Source organism: Oncorhynchus clarkii, chromosome 16 (genome assembly GCF_045791955.1).
Source record: "Oncorhynchus clarkii lewisi isolate Uvic-CL-2024 chromosome 16, UVic_Ocla_1.0, whole genome shotgun sequence".
Lineage (NCBI taxonomy): Eukaryota > Metazoa > Chordata > Actinopteri > Salmoniformes > Salmonidae > Oncorhynchus > Oncorhynchus clarkii.
This window is the reverse complement of record NC_092162.1, coordinates 45623633-45648637: the sequence shown is the minus strand read 5'-3', so window position 1 is coordinate 45648637 and position 25005 is coordinate 45623633. Positions and strand designations below refer to the sequence as shown.

Below are 25005 nucleotides of genomic sequence, written 5' to 3'. Positions count from 1 at the left end.
AGAGAGAGAGAGAGAGAGAGAGAGAGAGAGAGAGAGAGAGAGACAGAGAGACAGAGAGACAGAGAGACAGAGAGACAGAGAGACAGAGAGAGAGAGAGAGACAGAGAGAGAGAGACAGAGAGAGACAGAGACAGAGAGAGAGAGAGAGAGAGAGAGGAGAATGCTAGTTACACATGATAGCGGATGTTACAGTCCAAACCCAGGTCATCAGAGGTCCAGAGGCGTTCATCATTATTACTGATTCACAACCGTGTCGTACATCTTATCTGACAGATTAGTTACATTTGAATCCACAGTTCCAGAGGGAGTAACAAAGTACAGGGAGGACTAATCATATTATCAACAGAGTAAGATGTAACACAGCCATCCATGTGTGTAATACAGAAAGCGGGCAAAAGAGCAAAGGGATGCAGAGTGGAGAGAGATAGAGAGATAGGTAGGGAGATGCATAGAATGAATTCATCTGTGAAAAGAGCAGCCAGTTAACCTGAAAGACAAAGGCCTGGATGCAGTAATAAGACCTTTGGGACTGTGTCACTTATAAAGGCTTGGCATACTGGACAGCATGGGGCCTGAATACCCCTAAAACACAAGTGGAGTGTTTGTTCCTCAGTCCACAAGTGTGTACAGACACTGGCTACAGACATGTGGGTAAAGGACTGACCATGTGAGGGCTGTGAGTCTGTCTGATATGATGGAGCTGATAGGTGCTGCTGTCTGTTTGATATGCTGTCTGAGATAGAGGAGAGGAGGGATTCCTGGAGCACTTGGCAAACAAACTGATTATCTTCTGTTCAAAGACAACCCTTTACACAAAACTATGTCAACATAGAGCATAAAAACCCATTTTCTTCAAGTCCAAATATTTGGTTTCCTTTTCTCATAATAATCCTGAAGTAAAACATCATACATAGAGAAAGATGAACATCATATATTAATGTTGATGCTGTTACAGTAAGTACTATAAAGTCATCTGTTAAAGTTCAAATGTACTTTCAGACCGTGTAAAAAGGACACCCTGTTCCCCAATGTTTAGTAGTGTATCAAACACGGTCTTGTCTTGTGTTGCAGTAGCGCAAAGGCTGTCACGATACCTATATTCCACTATTTTGGGTAGGGAGGATGGTAATGGCTTTCAAAGGACAAAGGGTTACCAGGTGTTCTTAAAAAAAAGATAATTAGCAGCACATGAGGCTGGGTATAAGTCTCGTAAGAGTGTCTGTCCAGACATATCACCCCTGACATCTTTACTCTAACACCGTCTTACCCAGCCCTGCTGACCCTGAGTACAGAGGTAAGACAAGCCATTGTTACTGAAATGCAAAGCCAACAGAGCATCTCATAGATACTCAATGCACTGGTTAGTGACACTGCCTTGCTTGGAAAGTTTAGGTTAGATTTTTTTAAAAGCAACAAAAATAAATCCAATATACCTTACCTGCATCTTCTCAATCATTTCAAATAAATCTGTGGTCTGGAGAGAGGAGAAAGTGGACATGAATTAAACTGTATCAGTGTTAGAGAGGGACAATGTCTGAATACTGACTGTGTGAACTCTGGCCTATAACATATGCTTTCCTAGCACCGTCCCACAATTCATTTGTTATGCATTAGTTCTCCACGGCATTACACATCTGGTCCTGTTGAAACACACACTCGACTAATAGTTTTTTCCCCCTCAGAAGTGAGACTCCTCTTTTACTGTAATATTCCTTTTAAAAAGGTGTTTACATCCCAGAGAGCAACACACACGTAAAATCACCAGCGTGGTACTCATGGTGGTACTCATCATTAAAGGGCCCCATCTCACAGAGAGAGTCAGTCCAAACCACACCTTTCTCCCATTGATGATGACACCAGTTAAGACGATGTTCCATGACAATAACAACAAGAACATGACACTCTACTGTATGTCTGAGATGTACTGTATTGCCAAGAGGTACAGTATATTGTCTGACACAAAAAGCTTCTTAGACAGCATGCCTGTCATGCTGTCATGTTGGGTTGTAAACCTATACGTTAGGAGTCGGTCTGCATCATGCTCGCTCACTCGGTCGGTCTGCATCAGTCTGGGCAGGTTGCCAGTACACCATTCATCAACATCAAGAAAACTACAGATTGGAAAATGCAGCATCTTCCGTGTACTGTATGATACAGTCACATGTTATGTAGGACTACAACGTCCCAGTGGAATTGAGTCATCCTCCACTTCTTATCAACACTTTTACTGGACTTTCTGACAGATTCCACCTGTGTGAACTAATCCACCCCTCCCTGGTTGAAGTTGACCGTGTTCCATAGTCAACACTGACTGACCTGTTTTTCCAAACTAAAGCATGCTCATCCATGTTTCAACTGACTAACCACAATGTATCTCCATGTAACATTATTCCCCTCACCATTTCGCATGCTGAGCAGTTTGGACAAGTTGCATTGATTTATTTTAAATTGTAGCGTTGATTAAGGTTGTTACTCAGTATCTAAAGAGTATGATAATTCCAGTCTCAAATGTGTTGTTTGTCAAAAGAAGCTGTCCAGCCAAAAGGTAAACTCCCTCAAGGCTGACCAAACCGTTTGTGTACAGTACTACATGGTCTGAGTGTTCAGAGTGAGTATGGGTAAAGTCCTCCGCTATACGCAAACAACAAAGGTCTGCTACAGTACAAACCCTAAAGACAAACATCACTGGCCTGGAAAACACACTGTCGAAAACAATGACATTCACAAAACAGTATGGCCAGCTGAATGGTTTAGAGAGCACATGACGTCCTTATGGTCTACATACTACAAACACAACTGTTACCTGCTACTACAAACAGAACTGTTAGCTGCTACTACATACAGAACTGTTAGCTGCTACTACATACAGAACTGTTAGCTGCTACTACATACAGAACTGTTAGCTGCTACTACATACAGAACTGTTAGCTGCTACTACATACAGAACTGTTAGCTGCTACTACATACAGAACTGTTAGCTGCTACTACATACAGAACTGTTAGCTGCTACTACATACAGAACTGTTAGCTGCTACTACATACAGAACTGTTAGCTGCTACTACAAACAGAACTGTTAGCTGCTACTACATACAGAACTGTTAGCTGCTACTACATACAGAACTGTTAGCTGCTACTACATACAGAACTGTTAGCTGCTACTACATACAGAACTGTTAGCTGCTACTACATACAGAACTGTTAGCTGCTACTACATACAGAATTGTTAGCTGCTACTACATACAGAACTGTTAGCTGCTACTACATACAGAACTGTTAGCTGCTACTACATACAGAACTGTTAGCTGCTGCTACATACAGAACTGTTAGCTGCTGCTACATACAGAACTGTTAGCTGCTGCTACATACATAATTGTTAGATGCATACAGAACTACTACATACAGAACTGTTAGCTGCTACTACATACAGAACTGTTAGCTGCTACTACATACAGAACTGTTAGCTGCTACTACAAACAGAACTGTTAGCTGCTACTACATACAGAACTGTTAGCTGCTACTACATACAGAACTGTTAGCTGCTACTACATACAGAACTGTTAGCTGCTACTACAAACAGAACTGTTAGCTGCTACTACATACAGAACTGTTAGCTGCTACTACAAACAGAACTGTTAGCTGCTACTACATACAGAACTGTCAGCTGCTACTGCATACAGAACTGTCAGCTGCTACTGCATACAGAACTGTTAGCTGTCAGAAACACAACAGTATAGGAGGCCCACATACACATATTGATCCTTTCCAACTGAATGAACAAGGAAATACAACAATCAGGGTAGTATTGACTATTTCCATCCTCAGTCTAAAACACCGACCTGAATTTGAACTGACCCAAGGCTCACATCTTACTTTTTTTCTTTTTTTAAAGGGGCCATGAATGCGGGTCTTTGAATTAAATCTACCACGGTCCTTGTCTTCTTCCCTGTCTAATTTAGCATGAATGCCAGAGAGAACGGGCACTTTCCCTGACACATACATGGTAGCTAATGAGTAATGACTGCTAAGAGTCATGATCCCTTGCTTAGTTCTTACTCTGGTCCTAATAATTATCAGACAATCAAAAGAGAGCTCTCTGTCAGAGGTGTGACTAGTCTATCCGAGTACTTACTTTGCTGTGCTTCCTCCACGGTCCCGCTGTCACCAGTGGAGCATTGAGATGGATCTGACAACTTTTAGACATTTTTCAAGAAGACTATTTTCCATGAAACAAAATCCTCCAGCAGAAAATAAATCACGGTCACTGGTTTGTGAGTTCAACTGTTAATTTCAAGTGTCCAGTATTAGAAGAGCACATTGCCTGCTGCCCCAGAGGCATGCCTGTATTCCACTGCGATAATGCAGTCCCTCACCCACAGTGTAGAAGTTACCCAAACAACTACAGCCAAACTAGGAGAGTCACAGAGTTGTGTGTACACAGCAAGTGTCATCAGGTGTGTGTCCGACTGTCCGTGTGTCCAAAGAATTGGTCAGCAATCCTCACTATCTTTCTCTTTATGCCACTCTGTCTAGGAAGAGGAGAAGGAGGTAATGAGTTCTGAAAGTGCACTATGAGCACAACCCTACTCCTCCTGTCCCTGTCCCCCAGCCCTCTCTCTCTCTCTCTCTCTGAGTGTCTGGCAGATGGCCAGAGGTAGAGCATGGTCCAACTCCTCAGGCTGTGATGTACTCTACTGCTCAGACAAGTCCCTGCAGCACCCTCCTACCAACACTGGAGATGATAGAGAAGTTGTGGACAGCCAGCACCACTCTATAACAATAGAGACAACGTTTTGGGGTCGTATAGCTAGGAATAACTTCATTGGAACTTAATCAAATGTCTCAATTCCAATGCAATTCCTTTTTGGCTAATCATCATTTCAAAGACTTTTCAGAAAGAAAGAGAAAATAAAGAACAAAGAATGAGCAGAATCAGCCAGACAGCCAGACAGAAAGCCAGACAGCCAGCCAGACAGCCAGCCAGAGAGGAGGAGGTCTGAACAGCCACACCCACAGTGCCTAGTATGTAGGCCTAGTGCAGGTGTCAGAGCTGGGACCTCTCATTACAGAGGACTAATAGTCCTCTCATAAGGATAAGGAACAATAACTCCTCTCTCTACCAGACCTGTCTGGCAGCTGCTACTCCACACACCCACTTTCTGTCTGAGCTGAGCACATCATTAAAACTTTGGAGAGGAGTATCTCTATCTGGGCATGTGTGTCTACTGGGTCCAGTCCACTATATAGAGAGCTCTCTATTTTCTATCTGGGCATGTGTGTCTACTGGGTCCAGTCCACTATATAGAGAGCTCTCTATTTTCTATATGGGCATGTGTGTCTACTGGGTCCAGTCCATTATATAGAGAGCTCTCTATTTCCTATCTGGGCATGTGTGTCTACTGGGTCCAGTCCACTATGTAGAGTGCTCTCTATTTCTTATCTGGGCATGTGTGTCTACTGGGTCCAGTCCACTATATAAAGAGCTCTCTATTTCCTATCTGGGCATGTGTGTCTACTGGGTCCAGTCCACTATGTAGAGAGTTCTCTATTTCCTATCTGGGCATGTGTGTCTACTGGGTCCAGTCCACTATGTAGAGAGCTCTCTATTTCCTATCTGGGCATGTGTGTCTACTGGGTCCAGTCCACTATGTAGAGTGCTCTCTATTTCTTATCTGGGCATGTGTGTCTACTGGGTCCAGTCCACTATATAAAGAGCTCTCTATTTCCTATCTGGGCATGTGTGTCTACTGGGTCCAGTCCACTATGTAGAGAGCTCTCTATTTCCTATCTGGGCATGTGTGTCTACTGGGTCCAGTCCACTATGTAGAGAGCTCTCTATTTCCTATCTGGGCATGTGTGTCTACTGGGTCCAGTCCACTATGTAGAGTGCTCTCTATTTCTTATCTGGGCATGTGTGTCTACTGGGTCCAGTCCACTATATAAAGAGCTCTCTATTTCCTATCTGGGCATGTGTGTCTACTGGGTCCAGTCCACTATGTAGAGAGCTCTCTATTTCCTTTGTCCTCCTCTTATTGTCTTGATATATGTTTTGTTAAACTACGTAAAGACAATGTTTATGCTTCATTATCCATTAGTATTTCTAAGAAAGAATAACAGCTTGGAACTGTATAATGACTTGCATCCTCTTTTTATAATTTACTGGGCACATACAGTAAATGAACCATGAAGAACCATGAAGACATTGCCATTCCAGTTTATCTGAGTGAAACGCCATGGAAAGCAGAGATGACTGCACTTATATGATCAATTAGGACCTGTTGAATAGCATGACTGCAGCCTAGTCAACAACTAGTTACAATGACAATTGATACTGAGTACAGCAGGTCTGAATATACAACAATGGTTACATCTTGTAAAATTATGTGATCGCTACAATATCATGTTATCAATATCATGTTATCAATATCATGTTTCTCCCTGTTCATCACCTCACGTCAAAGTCAAGTGAAGTATAATGTATCTACGTGAAATCAGAACAAACATGTTTCATTGTAATTTCAGAGTGGAAACATTTAGAAGAGGAAGCTGCAGGTCATATCTAATCTAATCTCTACAGTTGGATAAAAATGATATTTACTTTATTCAATTAGAGTTGGTAGGAGTTGTGTGGCATGCAAAGCAGTCTATGACCAACCTTGAGGCTAGATGTGTGTGTGCACAAGAAAGACTGCCCTATGCAGAGGGCTCTGACCCCAACAGCATGGCTGGGGTCAATTCGAATTGAAGGCAGTCAATTCAGGAAGTACACTTAAATAACAATTCAAAATTGGAAAGAACTGCCTCTATTTTCGATTACTTCTGAATAAACTGAAGAGTAGAAGCTATTTATTTCCAAAGTTATAATTTATTTTATACACATTTTTAAATCACTTCCTAAATTGACTGCCTTCAATTCAAATTGACCCCAGCCCTGCCCCACAGTACCTCTCATTCCAACAACTATCAATAAGCACAATCTACTATTTCTCAGCAATACCTTAACACATCATCTCCTCACAATGACACTACAGATGACTGTAAAGGTTTGAACTTCATGGTTGCGAGCCCTGTCCAATCCTTCACGGGTGGGATTAATTTAGGATTAAGTGTAAATCCTTCCTTCCTAAGTGTACCTCTTAAACCTCACTGATATCATCAAGACTGTATCCTCTTAATCTTCCAATCTCTGCTCCCTTCAATCTAATACGTCCCAAAATATCTAAGAAAGATTAGTTATCCTTTCGGTTCAGATGTAAGACGTGTCAAAAGAGATTCTTTGAAATGGGATCATTTGGGAAATGTGTGCTGCTGACAAGTATAGTGAAAAGTGCTATTGATACAATTTGAATTGTGAATTAATTTAGAGCTAGGTAACAGTAAGCCATAAGCAGAATAGTACATTAGTGAGGTAAGAAGGCAAGCCAGTCTTTATAAGTGACATATTCTAGTTTTGGGACAGGGACATTTTACCTTTGGAATGACAATTATTCAGACAGGCGCTGTTTTGTTCACATTTATTAAATAGGACTGGGTTTGTTTAATCTGGATATTCATGGAATCATAACAGCTGCCAAACACATACTGTAATTCCACAAGTCAAAGAAAATATGAATATCAAATAATAGTTATTCTACGGTTATATGTCCCTCCCAATGATTGTTGAATATTGCTGAGTCAATGAAGGACTATACAGAAGTCAGTTGACAGTGTGAGCATAGGAAAGAGCCCAGAGGAACAGGCAGAGCAAATAGGGATTTACAGAGACACAGGTTACACGGACGGACGGACGGACGGACGGACGGACGGACGGACGGACGGTGTGACAGTGTGAGTACAAGAAAAGTGACACACAGAGCACATAAGGTGAGTGAGATCAGGTTATGTTGGGGGTAGGAGCTGAGGACCGGCGTTAACAGCACACAAACCCAAACCCCTCCGTCCACTCCCTCCCCTCCTACCTTGAGGAACGGTGGAGCGGTGTACGGGAGCGGTGACAACGGGGGCTGTAACAACGGAGGATCTAGTGTGGTTGAGATCCGGGGTTCACCCCCATCTTGTTTCCTAGAAACACAGAAAACACAGAGAGAGAAACATGAACATCAGACAGATCAGACAATGTCCCATACTGTATATCACACTGAGGTCATGAGGGGAGAGAAGAGGAATAATGTGACTGGATGCCTCAGGGTTTTAGGGTTCGTGATTTGCAGAACTTACAATGGCAACACAACACAACACAGCTATTTAGGAAACACTGTCTGCTGCATGGTGCCCATTCTGAGAAGCGTCACAATGGCGTACGGTAGGGAAGGGCAACCGGCCCTTTTGTAGGCCCAAAAAAATACAGTTTTATATCTTTATGTTTGAAGCCTGAAATGTGGCAAAAGGTCGCAAAGTTCAAGGGGGCCGAATACTTTCACAAGGCACTGTATATATATATATTTTTTATTATACAAATGTTGGGGGGGGAGAGAGAGAGAAACTCAGTCTCAACTTAATATTGAGAGTTAGAATAATTTGGTTGTGCATCAGCAGTCACTCAATTAGCCCATGTCAGCATTTTTATTTTAGATTGGTCAGCTAGTCTAGCGGCCAGCTATCTAAACTTGTAGAAAAGATTACTAGAAAAATTGGCATTCTACGGTTACATGTCCCTCCCAATGAGTGTTGAATATTGCTGAGTCAATGAAGGACTATACAGAAGTCAGTTGACAGTGTGAGCATAGGAAAGAGCCCAGAGGAACAGGCAGAGCAAATAGGGATTTACAGAGACACAGGTTACATGGGGTGAGTACAGACAAACAGGACAGACAGGGTGAGTACAGACAAACAGAAGAGACAGGGTGAGTACAGACAAACAGGACAGACAGGGTGAGTACAGACAAACAGGACAGACAGGGTGAGTACAGACAAACAGGACAGACAGGGTGAGTACAGACAAACAGGACAGACAGGGTGAGTACAGACAAACAGGACAGACAGGGTGAGTACAGACAAACAGGACAGACAGGGTGAGTACAGACAAACAAGACAGACGGGGTGAGTGCAGACAAACAGGACAGACGGGGTGAGTACAGACAAACAGGACAGACAGGGTGAGTACAGACAAACAGGACAGACAGGACAGGACGAGTACAGACAGACAGTGTGAGTACAAGAAAAGTGACACACAGAGCACATAAGGTGAGTGAGTTCAAGTTATTTTGGGGGTGGGAGCTGAGGACCGGCATTAACAGCACACAAACTCAAACCCCTCCATCCATGGTCAAATTACAAACCGGGGTGGGGCCCATTGATCATCAGTTATCATATTAAAGACTGCCAACATTTGCCTCCACCCTATGGCAAAATGTGTAGAATTTCAGGATATTAGCTGTAAAACTGCACATGTTTCTCACAGCCCCATGGCAAAATTAGAAGAATACCATGAAAATAGTTATAAAATGTCAAAAATCTTCTCTCCGCACCATGGTAAAATGTGTAGAATTGCAGAAATGCAATCTTCTTTTCACTGTCACAAGGGTGGGTGGGGGTATGGATGTGGGCACGCAGACCCATAAGCCACTGCGGCCCCTCATAATGAGTTCAGTTTTTTTGTGGCCCCCACCCCTATTAAAGTTTCCCATCCCTGGCCTATGGTGTAAAAAGTGAACTGAGGTTGAAGAGCGATATGAAGAGATTGAGTAAACTAATCCAATATCATTCCAACCCTTCTCTTCTCTGCGTTGTCTATTGTTCTGACAGGAGTATTATTACATCATAGATATATGATGACTCGGTGACTGGAGGAAAACACAAAAGCGCTAAACGATGAATTTCAATTTCTTGCAGAAACCATTCAAAAAGACTGGATATGTAAAACAAGGGAACCTTCAGACTTGTTACATACAGTCAACGTATGTAACAAGTCCCCGAGTTTGAGTTAGTCCTGATCACAATCTAACTGCACCTGAAGTGGCACAACGTGGTGTGAGAGGTTGACTGGGCTCAACCTAGAAATATCACAAAGTGTCTTGAGTGAGCCCATGTCCTTTTATTCCAGGTGTTTTGATTAAACAGTGCACGAGAACAGCGTGCCCAGGTCTCCTCTCCAAGGCCCCATCCATCACACAGCAGACAACCTCTCTGAGCGGAAATGTGATTATTCTCCTGAGTAAATGCATTCCCTTCACTTCCACCATTACACCTCCTTGTTTGTCAAGGTGCAAGATGCAGCTTTTATTTACCTTGAGATAAAACCAGTACACAATGTGGAATATCTACTATGAAGCTAGCTACCCAGGAAACGTAAAAATCCACAGAGGATGAGAAATAGGCTCTAACAGGTGATACTAACATTATATTCTGTAACTATATCTCTAAAAAACTAGAGTTAGACCCGACTTAGCCGATTTGGATGGCACTGTTTGTAAGGGGCCCGGTGTGAGTAGTGTGGGTGAATGTTAATTATTTAGATGATCTACATGCCAAAACAAACCACTCTAACCAAAGGATGTCAGATTGTAAAAATCATTCCTAGGTCTTCACAAACATATATGTCAACACAAATCCATTAGCGGTATGTTAACCCACTGGCATCCTAGAGCAATGACAAACTCAACAAGCTCAGTCACATCGACCTACACTGATCTCTAAAAAAGAATCAGCAATTTTCAAAATGCCACAATGATAAAATAAGATAATGAGATCTTACACCAAACAAGCACACAAAGTGTGCAAACTACTGTTGTGAATAATATCTTATTTTCTCTAAGTGTGCTTTATGTGCCATTAAGCAGGAGTCTTTCTAGAGAGGAGTCACTTCAGGAATCCAGGGAGGACACTCAGCCACCTTCCCTTCCACGAATCTCTCTACTCACCATCTCCAACCCAGGAGACTGCCTGCCTGCCTGCCACCTTCCCTGCCACACATCTCTGCCTGCCTGCCACTCTCCCTGCCACACATCTCTGCCTGCCTGCCACCCTCCCTGCCACACATCTCTGCCTGCCTGCCACCCTCCCTGCCACACATCTCTGCCTGCCTGCCACCCTCCCTGCCACACATCTCTCTACTCACAGTCTCCAACCCAGGAGACTGCCTGCCTGCCACCTTCCCTGCCACACATCTCTGCCTGCCTGCCACACATCTCTGCCTGCCACACATCTCTGCCTGCCTGCCACACATCTCTGCCTGCCTGCCACTCTCCCTGCCACACATCTCTGCCTGCCACACATTTCTGCCTGCCACCTTCCCTGCCACACATCTCTGCCTGCCTGCCACACATCTCTGCCTGCCTGCCACACATCTCTGCCTGCCTGCCACTCTCCCTGCCACACATCTCTGCCTGCCTGCCACACATCTCTGCCTGCCTGCCACACATCTCTGCCTGCCTGCCACTCTCCCTGCCACACATCTCTGCCTGCCTGCCACACATCTCTGCCTGCCTGCCACACATCTCTGCCTACCTGCCACTCTCCCTGCCACACATCTCTGCCTGCCTGCCACACATCTCTGCCTGCCTGCCACTCTCCCTGCCACACATCTCTGCCTGCCTGCCACTCTCCCTGCCACACATCTCTGCCTGCCTGCCACTCTCCCTGCCACACATCTCTGCCTGCCTGCCACTCTCCCTGCCACACATCTCTGCCTGCCTGCCACCCTCCCTGCCACACATCTCTGCCTGCCTGCCACCCTCCCTGCCACACATCTCTGCCTACCTGCCACCCTCCCTGCTACACATCTCTCTACTCACCGTCTCTAACCCAGGGTACAGCCTGCCTGCCTGAAATAATCTGCTCTCTCTCTGAAACCACTAGCCATGCCATATGTGTGTGAGACATTGAGCCACAAACACCTCAAGGCAGCATCAATGCCTTAATCAATACCAATACAGTGTAGACAGTAGTGGTCCATCGAATGTAGCCTAACTGTAATCAAAATATCGTGATTAATCAGTCAATTCAATAGGGGCGGTTTAATTTGTTGGCATGGCAATTAATAGTCTTGACATGTACTAATGAAAATACAACTTGTAGTGGTGTTCAACATGAATCAGCAAGCAGGACTGATTGACTGTAGGAACTGAAATAGACTAGAGTCCAAGCTGTCGGATGTACAACATGAGCATTTCCCATTTGCCAAGATAATCCATCCACCTGACAGGTGTGGCATATCAATAAGCTTATTAAACAGCATGATCATTACACAGGTGCTGGGGACAATAAAAGACCACTCTATAATTTGCAATTTTTTCACACAACACAATGCCACAGACGTCTCAAGTTTTGAGGGAGCGTGCAATTGGCATGCTGACTGCAGGAATATCCACCAGAGCTGTTGCCAGAGAATTGAATGTTATTTCTCTACCATAAGCCGCCGCCAACTTCATTTTAGAGAATTTGGCAGTACGTCCAACCTGCCTCACAACCGCAGACCACGTGTAGCCACGCCAGCCTGGGACCTCCACATCCGGCTTCTTCACCTGCGGGATCGTCTGAGAGGAGAGGGACCGGGGTGCTGAGGAGTATTTCTGTCTGTAATAAAGCCCTTTTGTGGGGAAAAACACATTTTGATTGGCTGGGCCTGGCTCCCCATTGGGTGGGCCTGGCTCCCAAGTAGGTGGGCCTATGTCCTCCCAGGCCCACCCATGGCTGTGCCCCTGCCCAGTCATGGGAAATCCATAGATAAGGACCTAATGAATTTATTTACATTTACTGATTTCATTATATGAACTGTAAATCTTTGAAATTGTTGCATGTTGCTTTTATGTTTTTGTTCAGTATATTTCCACTTTTTATTCTTCGTTATTCATGAACTGATCTGCTATCTGTATAATCATCAACTCGATTTTGCTAAATATAGGAGATATTCTGTCATTTGTTGAAGGATGTTATCTAGCAAGCTTAGCAACTTTGGTAATTTCACATTTGTTTGACTGTCGTTACCAAGTTTGTACGATTTGACAACATTGAGCTCGGTGTGTCCTGAGAGCGCTCTGTGTCCAGATAGCCTACTGCTGAAATGCGCTAATAAATTGAGAAACATGATAACACTCAGCATTTATGAACGGCGATCATTGGTGATCAAAGACAGTTATTCTATCATTATTAAATATCAGTGTCATTAACTCTAAAATCTTTACATAGTGGTGCAGCCAAGACGACAAGGTGGTGCAACGCCCCTCTAATTTGGGGAGAACTCTGCATTAGTGACCATATTTTGGTTTTAAAGGTATTAAATGGGCAATTCCGACTTGAATGATTAATTATTCCCGGTATTGAAATTGGCCGATTTTCAGGAAAATATTAATCCCGAAGTTTCATGTTTTATTAGTTGTATGTATGGGATATGCATGGTATGCATTGTCCAACTGTCTCTGAGCCTATTGGTATCAAACCTTACCCGGCGGTAAGGAAGAGAACAGCTCGTGGCTGGTGTGTGGGGTCCTTGATGATGCTGCAGGACTTCCTCAGGCACTGTTTCCAGTAGATGTCCTAGATGGGTGGGAGCATGGTCCCATTGATGTACTGGGCTGTCTTCACCATCCGCTGGAGGGCCCCGGTCCCATTGATGAACTGGGCTGTCTTCACCATCCGCTGGAGGGCCCCGGTCCCAGTGATGTACTGGGCTGTCTTCACCATCCGCTGGAGGGCCCCGGTCCCAGTGATGTACTAGGCTGTCTTCACCATCCGCTGGAGGGCCCCGGTCCCATTGATGAACTGGGCTGTCTTCACCACCCACTGGAGGGCCCCGGTCCCATTGATGTACTGGTCCGTCTTCACCATCCGCTGGAGGGCCCCGGTCCCAGTGATGTACTGGTCAGTCTTCACCACCCACTGGAGGGCCCCGGTCCCAGTAATGTACTGGTCCGTCTTCACCACCCGCTGGAGGGCCTAGGTCCCAGTGATGTACTGGTCCGTCTTTACCACCCGCTGGAGGGCCTAGGTCCCAGTGATGTACTGGTCCGTCTTCACCACCCACTGGAGGGCCTAGGTCCCAGTGATGTACTGGTCCGTCTTCACCACCCACTGGAGGGCATAGGTCCCAGTGATGTACTGGTCCGTCTTCACCACCCGCTGGAGGGCCCCGGTCCCAGTGATGTACTGGTCCGTCTTTACCATCCGCTGGAGGGCCCCGGTCCCAGTGATGTACTGGTCTGTCTTTACCATCCGCTGGAGGGCCCCGGTCCCATTGATGTACTGGTCCGTCTTCACCACCCACTGGAGGGCCTAGGTCCCAGTGATGTACTGGTCCGTCTTCACCACCCACTGGAGGGCATAGGTCCCAGTGATGTACTGGTCCGTCTTCACCACCCGCTGGAGGGCCCCGGTCCCAGTGATGTACTGGTCCGTCTTTACCATCCGCTGGAGGGCCCCGGTCCCAGTAATGTACTGGTCCGTCTTCACCACCCGCTGGAGGGCCTAGGTCCCAGTGATGTACTGGTCCGTCTTCACCACCCGCTGGAGGGCCTAGGTCCCAGTGATGTACTGGTCCGTCTTCACCACCCGCTGGAGGGCCCCGGTCCCAGTGATGTACTGGTCCGTCTTTACCACCCGCTGGAGGGCCTAGGTCCCAGTGATGTACTGGTCCGTCTTTACCACCCGCTGGAGGGCCTAGGTCCCAGTGATGTACTGGTCCGTCTTTACCACCCGCTGGAGGGCCCCGGTCCCAGTGATGTACTGGTCCGTCTTTACCACCCGCTGGAGGGCCCCGGTCCCAGTGATGTACTGGTCTGTCTTCACCACCCGCTGGAGGGCCTAGGTCCCAGTGATGTACTGGTCTGTCTTCACCACCCACTGGAGGGCCTAGGTCCCAGTGATGTACTGGTCCGTCTTCACCACCCGCTGGAGGGCCTAGGTCCCAGTGATGTACTGGTCCGTCTTTACCATCCGCTGGAGGGCCCCGGTCCCATTGATGTACTGGTCCGTCTTCACCACCCACTGGAGGGCCTAGGTCCCAGTGATGTACTGGTCCGTCTTCACCACCCGCTGGAGGGCCTAGGTCCCAGTGATGTACTGGTCCGTCTTCACCACCCACTGGAGGGCCCCGGTCCCAGTGATGTACTGGTCCGTCTTCACCACCCGCTGGAGGGCCCCGGTCCCAGTGATGTACTGGTCCGTCTTTACCACCCGCTGGAGGGCCCCGGTCCCAGTGATGTACTGGTCTGTCTTCACCACCCGCTGGAGGGCCTGGTGGTCGCCGATGGAGCAATTCACGTACCAGGTCATTATGTAACTGGTCAGGAAGCTCTCGATGGTGCAGCGGTAGGTGAGGGTGGTGACCAGACCCAGGGCTCTGAACTTGGTGTCAAGCTTGGAGGGAAGGATAGTGTTGAATGCTGAACTGAGATCAATGAACAGCATTCTCACATAGGTGTTCCTCCAGATGTGTTACGGCCATGTGAGGAGCTATGGAAATAGCATCTTCAGTGGATACAAAGTAGATACGTCTCCTTTAAATCTTCATATTTGGTTGCGTTGTAAACCAAACACGATGCAGGTTACTGTAACAATAAACATCTACTTATGTAATCATAGAAAGCATGCAAATGTTGCAGGGCTGTGGAGACAATTCCTATAATAATCTACGCAAAATCTCAAACGGCATTGACCACTGGCACCATGTACTTAAATAGTCTCAATTACAATCCAGGTCATTTGGTTGTGCTAGTAGATGAAGCACATCATTAAGTTGTTGTATAAATAAACAAAATCTAAATATTTGAACTCTTTTAAATGGTTGAAACCACAGGGATGTTACATTTAGGTGACAACTAAGATGATATGTGATAATACATTGGGAATGTAACACATTTTTGACTGTCTTTTTTGAGAGTGTGAAAATAGGTTGTAATCTCATTGATAAACGTAATCAACCAAATACTACCCGCGTTGAAATGATGTGGCGTGCCCAGTGGGTCAAGTCTATTATAAGAAGTGTATACGCACGTATCGGCACAGTACTGTAAAAACTGCATCAGTCATCTTTTATCAACAGACATGTCAAACATTAAGGACCAGCAGATCTGAAAATGATCGCTGGTGGTTTTGGAACTGACACATCATATGACAATTCTAATCGGACATAGAGCTCCTACAGTAAGACTGTGAAAACACACGCGGATATCAACACTGCTATTAGTCTGGAGGTGTGTGTGTAAACAGCACTCTCCCTCTCGGTCTTTCATTCCTCCTGACAGACGTTCGAGTGAACCCCCTCTCACGTGGTACTGTAGCCGTTCTCTCCATTGTAGCCAGCACGGAGGCACGGATGTTCCTGTACAGATAGATTCACTATCCCTTAGGCTAAGTCATCAAGCACAGCCTATGCAGAGATTTAAGCAGAAATAAGAAATTGAATCCCCCCCTCTTGTTAAAAGCTAATCCATGTTTAATTAGCCACTGTCTTTGTCCATGCTAAGGATCTATTAAATAATGTAAACAAGGACTATTAAATCAGCCACACTACAGTATGTGGGGTGATATACCTGTTGGTAAAGTCATTATCACGTCTGCTGTGTCTGACTGACTGACTGGTAGAGCTGCTCTCTTCATCTTACAGAGAAAGAGAGACCTTCCTGACAGACAGCAGTGAGTCTCTTGAGGAGATGAAGTTGACACCAGTGTGTCTTCAGTGGAATTCAATGAAGCCAGGCAGGCAGCTCTAGTCTGTCCTATGAGAGATCAACCGCCCAGCACAGTGAGCCCAGACACACACACGTTGGATGGACAGAGTGTGGGAGCCTCGACACACACACACTGTGGATGGACAGGGTGTGGGAGCCCAGACACGCCAGCTAGCAGACACTCTGACTCCCTGAGGAGGACAATGAGAAGGAAGAGGTGCTGGTGGGTGTGGGAGGAATTGAAGTAAGACATGTCTGGTAAGGGGACTATCAGAATAGTGGAATGAAATGGTCAACTGTATAGAGTGTGTGTGTGTGTGTGTAAGTATGCATAGTTCTAATATAGATGAATAATTATTTCCCCATGACAGGAATCAGGCAGGAGGAAACACACCGTACTGTGCAGCACTCCACACTGCCAGAGCACATTGCTAAATAACAAAAACATCTCATCAGAGCAGCGGGGGAACTCTCCTCTTTCCTCCTCATTACGAGTTGTTCAACAGAACAAAAGCATGTCACGCATGACACATTACATACTGTATGCTCTGTGCACCTGCCTGCTGCCTGCCACCTGCCTGCCTGCCATCCTGCCTGCCTGCTGCCTGCTTCCTGCTCGCTGCGTGCCTCTATGTAAACCTCCTGCATATCAGTTTACAGGCAGCACTAAGCCACTACAGCTTCATCCCCCCACCACATCAACACAGCACAGATTGCAAAACAAATCCAACCTATATATTATGCTACAGAGTGAAATTAGTGGGGCATATAGTAACAGCGGTAGGTACTATCAGAGCAAACATGACGAACACAAAGAAATAAGTAAGTTACTCACTCTGTGTCAGCTGTATGCAGTCTTTCTCCCAGATAAATATATCAGAGACCAGTCAAGAAACAGATGACTAAGACTCGACTCTCTTGCTCTCTCCTCCCGTCTGATCACTCTCAGTCTCAACTCTCTCCTCCCGTCTGATCACTCTCAGTCTCAACTCTCTCCTCCCGTCTGATCACTCTCAGTCTCAACTCTCTCCCTCTGACTGCTACACACCTGCCTGACAAGCGGAGCCTCTGGGCTGTCACACCAACTTCTGCGCTGCTAGGCTGGCCGTCTTTTTCCTCCCTTTCTAGCACTCTCTCTCTCTAGATCTATCATTCATCCGTTCTCTCTCTCAAAAAACTATTGTGTTGGCACTCTCCTCTCTCCCTCCCTCTCTTCCTCCCTCTGTGGCACGGTGCCCCTCCCCCACCCATGCTTGAACTGGGATAAAGAAAGCGAGAGAGAGAGAGAGAGAGAGAGAGAGAGAGAGTGAAGCCTGCTGCTGAGAGGCTGGGCAGGGCAGGGCAGGGCTGTTTGATGGAGGTTTGTTCTCTTCTCTTCTGCGTTCATTACACCTCACCTTAATTAAACAACATGCCTCCCTAGCTAGGACCGGTTGCTCTGGCAACCAAATCAGTTACACAGGAGAGAATAGATCTGCCCTTCCCCCGACACACGGACAGACACGCAAGCACACACACACAGGCATGCGCGCACACACACACACACAGGCGCACGCACACTCAGGCATGCGCGCACACACACACACACACACACACACAGGCATGTGCACACACAGGCATGCGCGCACACACACAGGCATGCGCGCACACACACACGCACACACACACACACACACACACACACACACACACAGTGAATCGTGAACTTCATATTTTGAGTGTGGGTTTATGATGTTTCTATCATTAGTTTTCCAGTAAGAGAGAATCATTTGGATTGAGAGGATAAAAGCATTTCATGACTAATGCCAGAGAAACAGTGATTACACACCTGCAATAAACAGGAAAAGCTCATATTTCTCCTGAGTCCTCCTGCCACATTCAGCTTCTAACAGACTTAATGTCCCTGGCGATGTTCTCTTCATCTAAAGCATATGTTTGTTTGTCCCCTCAGGTATGTAGAAAAACTAAGTGGACTTGCCTTTACTAAAACATGTGCTCTGGAGCATAATCATACAGGAGAAGTATGATTCATCCTACTGGTGGTGTTTGGTATGCCAGGAGAGATTACAAGGGATTTATTGAACAGTCTTTATATGTATTTGTGTATTGTAATAATCATCTGCTATTCATGTGTGTAGTGAATTGTTTTAATTCTCTTCCCTTGAAAAGGTGGTGTTAACATGTGAACTAAAAATGTAATACATGTCAAAATATGGTTTCACATTAAATTTACATCTAGTTCACGTTTGAAAATGGGATTTTCACGTCAAACTGCAAATTTCACATACGTCCTTCTCTCCTCGTCTTTTTCACAAAACCCATTTTATGGGAAAGCCATATCCTCTGGGCACAGATGTCAATTCAACGTCTATCATTAATTTCAACGTCTATATTTCAACGTCTATATTCATTTCATTGAAATGACATAGAAACAATGTTGATTCAACCAGTGTGTGCCCAGGGGGTAGGTCCCTCCCTTCTGACCTTCTTCTCCAATGGGTTTTGAGAAGGAGGCGATAATAGAGGGTCTTACGTCGATGGACTCCTCCCTTTCTCTCCCTCTCTCGCTCCCCATCTTTCCCTCTAACACCTGCTGTCCTGTCCCACTGTGTTTCCGTTTTCATTCCAGATTGACTGATCTTCATTTCTCTTTGCTTTTTTGAGCTGTTCTTTCCATAATATGGACTTGGTATTTTACCAAATAGGGCTATCTTCTGTATACCACCCCTACCTTGTCACACAACTGATTGGCTCAAATGCATTAAGGAGGAAAGAAATGCCACAAATTAACAAAGCACACCTGTTAATTGAAATGCATTCCAGGTGAGTACCTCATGAAGCTGGTTGAGAGAATGCTACTTTGAAAAATCTCAAATATATTTAGATTTGTTTCACACTTTTTTGGTTACTATATGATTCCATTTGTTATTTCATAGTTTTGATGTCTTCACTGTTATTCTACATGTAGAAAATAGTAAAAATAATAAATATATATATATATATATATATATATATATATATATATATATATATATATATATATATATATATATATGTTGCCTTAATTGTTTGGTGCATAAAAAAAAGTATATATATATATATATATATATATATATATATATATATATATATATATATATATATATATATATATATATATATATATATATATATATATATATATATACTTTTTTTTATGCACCAAACAATTAAGGCAACAGGGATCTTGATCCAGGAGGGGATTGAATGTCTCTTCTGTAACCAAGAAGCTTGATCTTGAAATCTAGCCACTTAGCTAGCAAGTTAGCAAACCAAATGCATAGCTGGAACCCTGAGCTGGATGTCATTTATTTGACACATCTCAGATTTCTTGTAGTTATACTTCACTTATAGTTAGTTATAAGCAGCAGCGTAGCACCGAAGCCTCAGCGAGACAGGGTTGCCCCCAACCCCAAACATTTTGGGAACAGTATTGAAAATCATACAGTTGGTATTTGAAAATACCCCTGTATACGGTATAAGCGGTATATCACCCAAGCCACCAGTAGTGTAGTGTAGAAAGGAACTGCTGGACCACCAGTAGTATATTGAGGAGCGTGACCACCAGCAGTGTAGTGAGTAGCTGGTGGGGCTCTGCTGTGACCACCAGTAATATAGTGTAGTGAGGAGCTGGTGGGGCTCTGCTGTGACTACTACATTTCATGTGTGTCAATATATGAGCTGAAGGGAAAAAGACAGAAACCAAACCACTATGATTACTTCTGTCTTTCCCCTCTCATTTACTGGTGTGTCAGAGAGAGGCAGAGACCAGCGTTTGCGTGGATGGAGAGGAGAGCTGTCCAGGGTGTAATCTGTGAGATCTGGATGGCTGGCTGATTGCGTGTGACCATCAGTTGACCCCAGAGCCTGCCCGAGGTTTACGACCCCATCACATCTCAGATACCTGCCGGTATTATTGACTGTTGATATGGCTCTGCCTCGGATACCTGGCGGTATTATTGACTGTTGATATGGCTCTGCCTCAGATACCTGGCGGTATTATTGACTGTTGCTATGGCTCTGCCTCAGATACCTGGCGGTATTATTGACTGTTGATATGGCTCTGCCTCAGATACCTGGCGGTATTATTGACTGTTGATATGGCTCTGCCTCAGATACCTGGCGGTATTATTGACTGTTGATATGGCTCTGCCTCAGATACCTGGCGGTATTATTGACTGTTGATATGGCTCTGCCTCAGATACCTGGCGGTATTATTGACTGTTGATATGGCTCTGCCTCGGATACCTGGCGGTATTATTGACTGTTGATATGGCTCTGCCTCGGATACCTGCCGGTATTATTGACTGTTGATATGGCTCTGCCTCGGATACCTGGCGGTATTATTGACTGTTGATATGGCTCTGCCTCAGATACCTGGCGGTATTATTGACTGTTGATATGGCTCTGCCTCGGATACCTGGCGGTATTATTGACTGTTGATATGGCTCTGCCTCGGATACCTGGCGGTATTATTGACTGTTGATATGGCTCTGCCTCAGATACCTGGCGGTATTATTGACTGTTGATATGGCTCTGCCTCAGATACCTGGCGGTATTATTGACTGTTGATATGGCTCTGCCTCAGATACCTGGCGGTATTATTGACTGTTGATATGGCTCTGCCTCAGATACCTGGCGGTATTATTGACTGTTGATATGGCTCTGCCTCAGATACCTGGCGGTATTATTGACTGTTGATATGGCTCTGCCTCGGATACCTGGCGGTATTATTGACTGTTGATATGGCTCTGCCTCAGATACCTGGCGGTATTATTGACTGTTGATATGGCTCTGCCTCAGATACCTGGCGGTATTATTGACTGTTGATATGGCTCTGCCTCGGATACCTGGCGGTATTATTGACTGTTGATATGGCTCTGCCTCAGATACCTGGCGGTATTATTGACTGTTGATATGGCTCTGCCTCAGATACCTGGCGGTATTATTGACTGTTGATATGGCTCTGCCTCAGATACCTGGCGGTATTATTGGCTGTTGATATGGCTCTGCCTCAGATACCTGGCGGTATTATTGACTGTTGATATGGCTCTGCCTCGGATACCTGGCGGTATTATTGACTGTTGATATGGCTCTGCCTCAGATACCTGGCGGTATTATTGACTGTTGATATGGCTCTGCCTCAGATACCTGGCGGTATTATTGACTGTTGATATGGCTCTGCCTCAGATACCTGGCGGTATTATTGACTGTTGATATGGCTCTGCCTCAGATACCTGGCGGTATTATTGACTGTTGATATGGCTCTGCCTCAGATACCTGGCGGTATTATTGACTGTTGATATGGCTCTGCCTCGGATACCTGGCGGTATTATTGACTGTTGATATGGCTCTGCCTCAGATACCTGGCGGTATTATTGACTGTTGATATGGCTCTGCCTCAGATACCTGGCGGTATTATTGACTGTTGATATGGCTCTGCCTCGGATACCTGGCGGTATTATTGACTGTTGATATGGCTCTGCCTCAGATACCTGGCGGTATTATTGACTGTTGATATGGCTCTGCCTCAGATACCTGGCGGTATTATTGACTGTTGATATGGCTCTGCCTCAGATACCTGGCGGTATTATTGGCTGTTGATATGGCTCTGCCTCGGATACCTGGCGGTATTATTGACTGTTGATATGGCTCTGCCTCGGATACCTGGCGGTATTATTGATTGTTGATATGGCTCTGCCTCAGATACCTGGCGGTATTATTGACTGTTGATATGGCTCTGCCTCAGATACCTGGCGGTATTATTGACTGTTGATATGGCTCTGCCTCGGATACCTGGCGGTATTATTGACTGTTGATATGGCTCTGCCTCGGATACCTGGCGGTATTATTGACTGTTGATATGGCTCTGCCTCAGATACCTGGCGGTATTATTGACTGTTGATATGGCTCTGCCTCAGATACCTGGCGGTATTATTGACTGTTGATATGGCTCTGCCTCAGATACCTGGCGGTATTATTGACTGTTGATATGGCTCTGCCTCAGATACCTGGCGGTATTATTGACTGTTGATATGGCTCTGCCTCGGATACCTGGCGGTATTATTGACTGTTGATATGGCTCTGCCTCGGATACCTGGCGGTATTATTGACTGTTGATATGGCTCTGCCTCGGATACCTGGCGGTATTATTGACTGTTGATATGGCTCTGCCTCGGATACCTGGCGGTATTATTGACTGTTGATATGGCTTTAACATGAGGAGGAAATAAACCTGTTGCTTTAAAAATATAGCAAGCAGATGTTCTGTGTGTCCTCCTTCGTGTCTTTCTTTATAAATCTAGCCTCTTGCTTAAAAAATGAACATGGGCTGGCTTACATGTCGTATTTGCGCCAACAGTACATGCTAATTTCATTTCCAAACAACATTCATACAGTAGCATTGTGATAGATGTAACATGTAAAGGAAGTGTTCTAATTTTGCCTACATGTTCAGTAAACATGTGAATTCTGCAACACTCCCAGTGTCTCTGTCAGTCCCCATGTCCCCTCCATTCCCTCTAACACATTAACATCATGGCAGATGTTTGCAGTCGGCCTCTGGCTTAATAAGGCGTATGTGGCAGGGGGTTTTAACGATCACGGATTACAAACAGAAAGCCAGTCACGCTCACGGACACCAACGCCACACTATCAGACGTGCTAAACACTTTTTTATCACACTTGGAGCAAAACGACTCTGAGCTGCCGAGGAGAGCCCCGGAGGACAACGAGGGCTGCGTGTTTACAGTCTCCAAGGAGGATGTAAGTAAGTCATTCAAAAGTATTAACCCTCGCAAGGCTTCCGGCCCAGACGACGTCCCTAGCCGCGCCTTCTGAGCATGAGCAGATCAGCAAGCTGTTGTGTTCTCCAACATTTGCAATCTCTCTCTAGCTCAGGCCATCTGCTTCAAGATGTTCACTATCATCCCCGTGCTTAACAAAAGGAAAGGAACTGAACGACTACTGACCCGTAGCACTCACTTTGGTCATCATTAATTGCTTCGAGATGCTCGTCAAAGACCACATCACCTCCTCCCATGGACAATGCACTGCACACTGCACACTGCACTCACGCACCTGGACAAGAGGAATGATTATACGAGGAGGCTGTTCATCGACTACAGCTCGGTCTTCAATACCATAGTGCCCTCTAAGCTCACAGCCGTGGGTCTGAACTCCTCCCTATGCAACTGGACGAGTTCTTCCTGACGGGCCGCCCCCAGGTGAATGTAGGTAACATTACCTCCTCCACACAGATCCTCAACACAGAGCCCCCCCCCCCCCCCCCCCTCAACAGCCATATAGCCAGTCCCCACCCCAATTAACATGTATCATGCTGAATAGCCACCACTACTCCTACCCATCTAACCTAATCTATGTTCCAAACAGGTCACATCCCATCATGATGTCCAGCTCTTACTCTTAGATTATATAATGTCTTATTGTTGTTGCATTGTCCAGAAGGAACATGTAAGTCTGTGTTTAGTTGGATGGTGTATACCATGTGTATCCTGCACATACCACTAATAAAACTGGAAACTTTCTCTGTCCTGCGCTGGACTGACCTGGCTGCCACCAGTCACTCTTGGCCTGTCCTGGTCTGTCCTGGTCTGTCCTTTAACAGCCAGACAGGAGCAGAGCATGTGTTGTGAATGAACACATAAATAACGCCTGCTGAACTAAGATCCACCTGCTCCCCCCAGGGGCCCTTGAAATGTCCATCTCAGCCCTCAGACCTTGTGATGGAGCTGGCCCAAATGGGCACAATTTCAGATGGATGGGAGAGCGATTGTCCCCAAGGAAAAAAGCAATTCCTTTTAAGCATTGCTTTAGACAGGCTAATGTGATGCATCACTGTCTCCTCTCTCTCTGTGTGGTGTGTGTGTGTGTGTGTGTGTGTGTGTGTGTGTGTATCCGTACCCGCATGTGTGCATGTGTGCGTGTGGTGTGGGTGACAGTGTTCATTTTGGCACTCATTTCGATTTAGTCGTAGTCATTTTGACTAAATAAGTCAGTCAAATTTTCCGTCAGTTCAATACTGATTTAGACTATTGTCAAACTTACAAAAACAGTGGGCAATTTTAGTCAACTATATTCCCTTTCATTTTAGTCACATCACATTTGCATTGCCTCATTAACCTCTAGTAAACAGAAATCACTGACTGCCATGTGCACAAACGTACATAACCTTGTCCTACCAACATATTGTTCTGCATACCACCCTATTCTCTTCCCAACAGCAGAAATATGACAAACATGTATGAGAGTAGTATGGGTTTCACAGCATCATCGCCATCGTTATCCACGTTGTCATCAACGTTCCACAGATGCCGCAGCCACATCGGTGTCCAAAGTAGAATG

The 25005-nt window shown here is 45.4% G+C and overlaps 1 protein-coding gene across 15 annotated transcripts in view; it reads right to left on the bottom strand.

The window, feature by feature from the left end:
- Positions 1–25005, bottom strand: part of LOC139368582 (rap1 GTPase-activating protein 1-like) — a 124482-nt gene that overhangs the window by 32024 nt on the left and 67453 nt on the right. For 4 of the 15 annotated variants that reach the window (XM_071107616.1, XM_071107617.1, XM_071107623.1 and 1 more), the window contains exons 3-4: positions 7957–8059; positions 1439–1474 (exon numbers count right to left, since the gene is read on the bottom strand). In XM_071107616.1, the coding sequence (XP_070963717.1) occupies positions 1439–1474; positions 7957–8059 (139 nt within the window). Of the gene's footprint in view, positions 1–1438; positions 1475–4130; positions 4630–7956; positions 8060–25005 lie in introns of those variants that run through there. The other 11 variants (XM_071107625.1, XM_071107628.1, XM_071107618.1 and 8 more) reach the window with 7 other exon arrangements.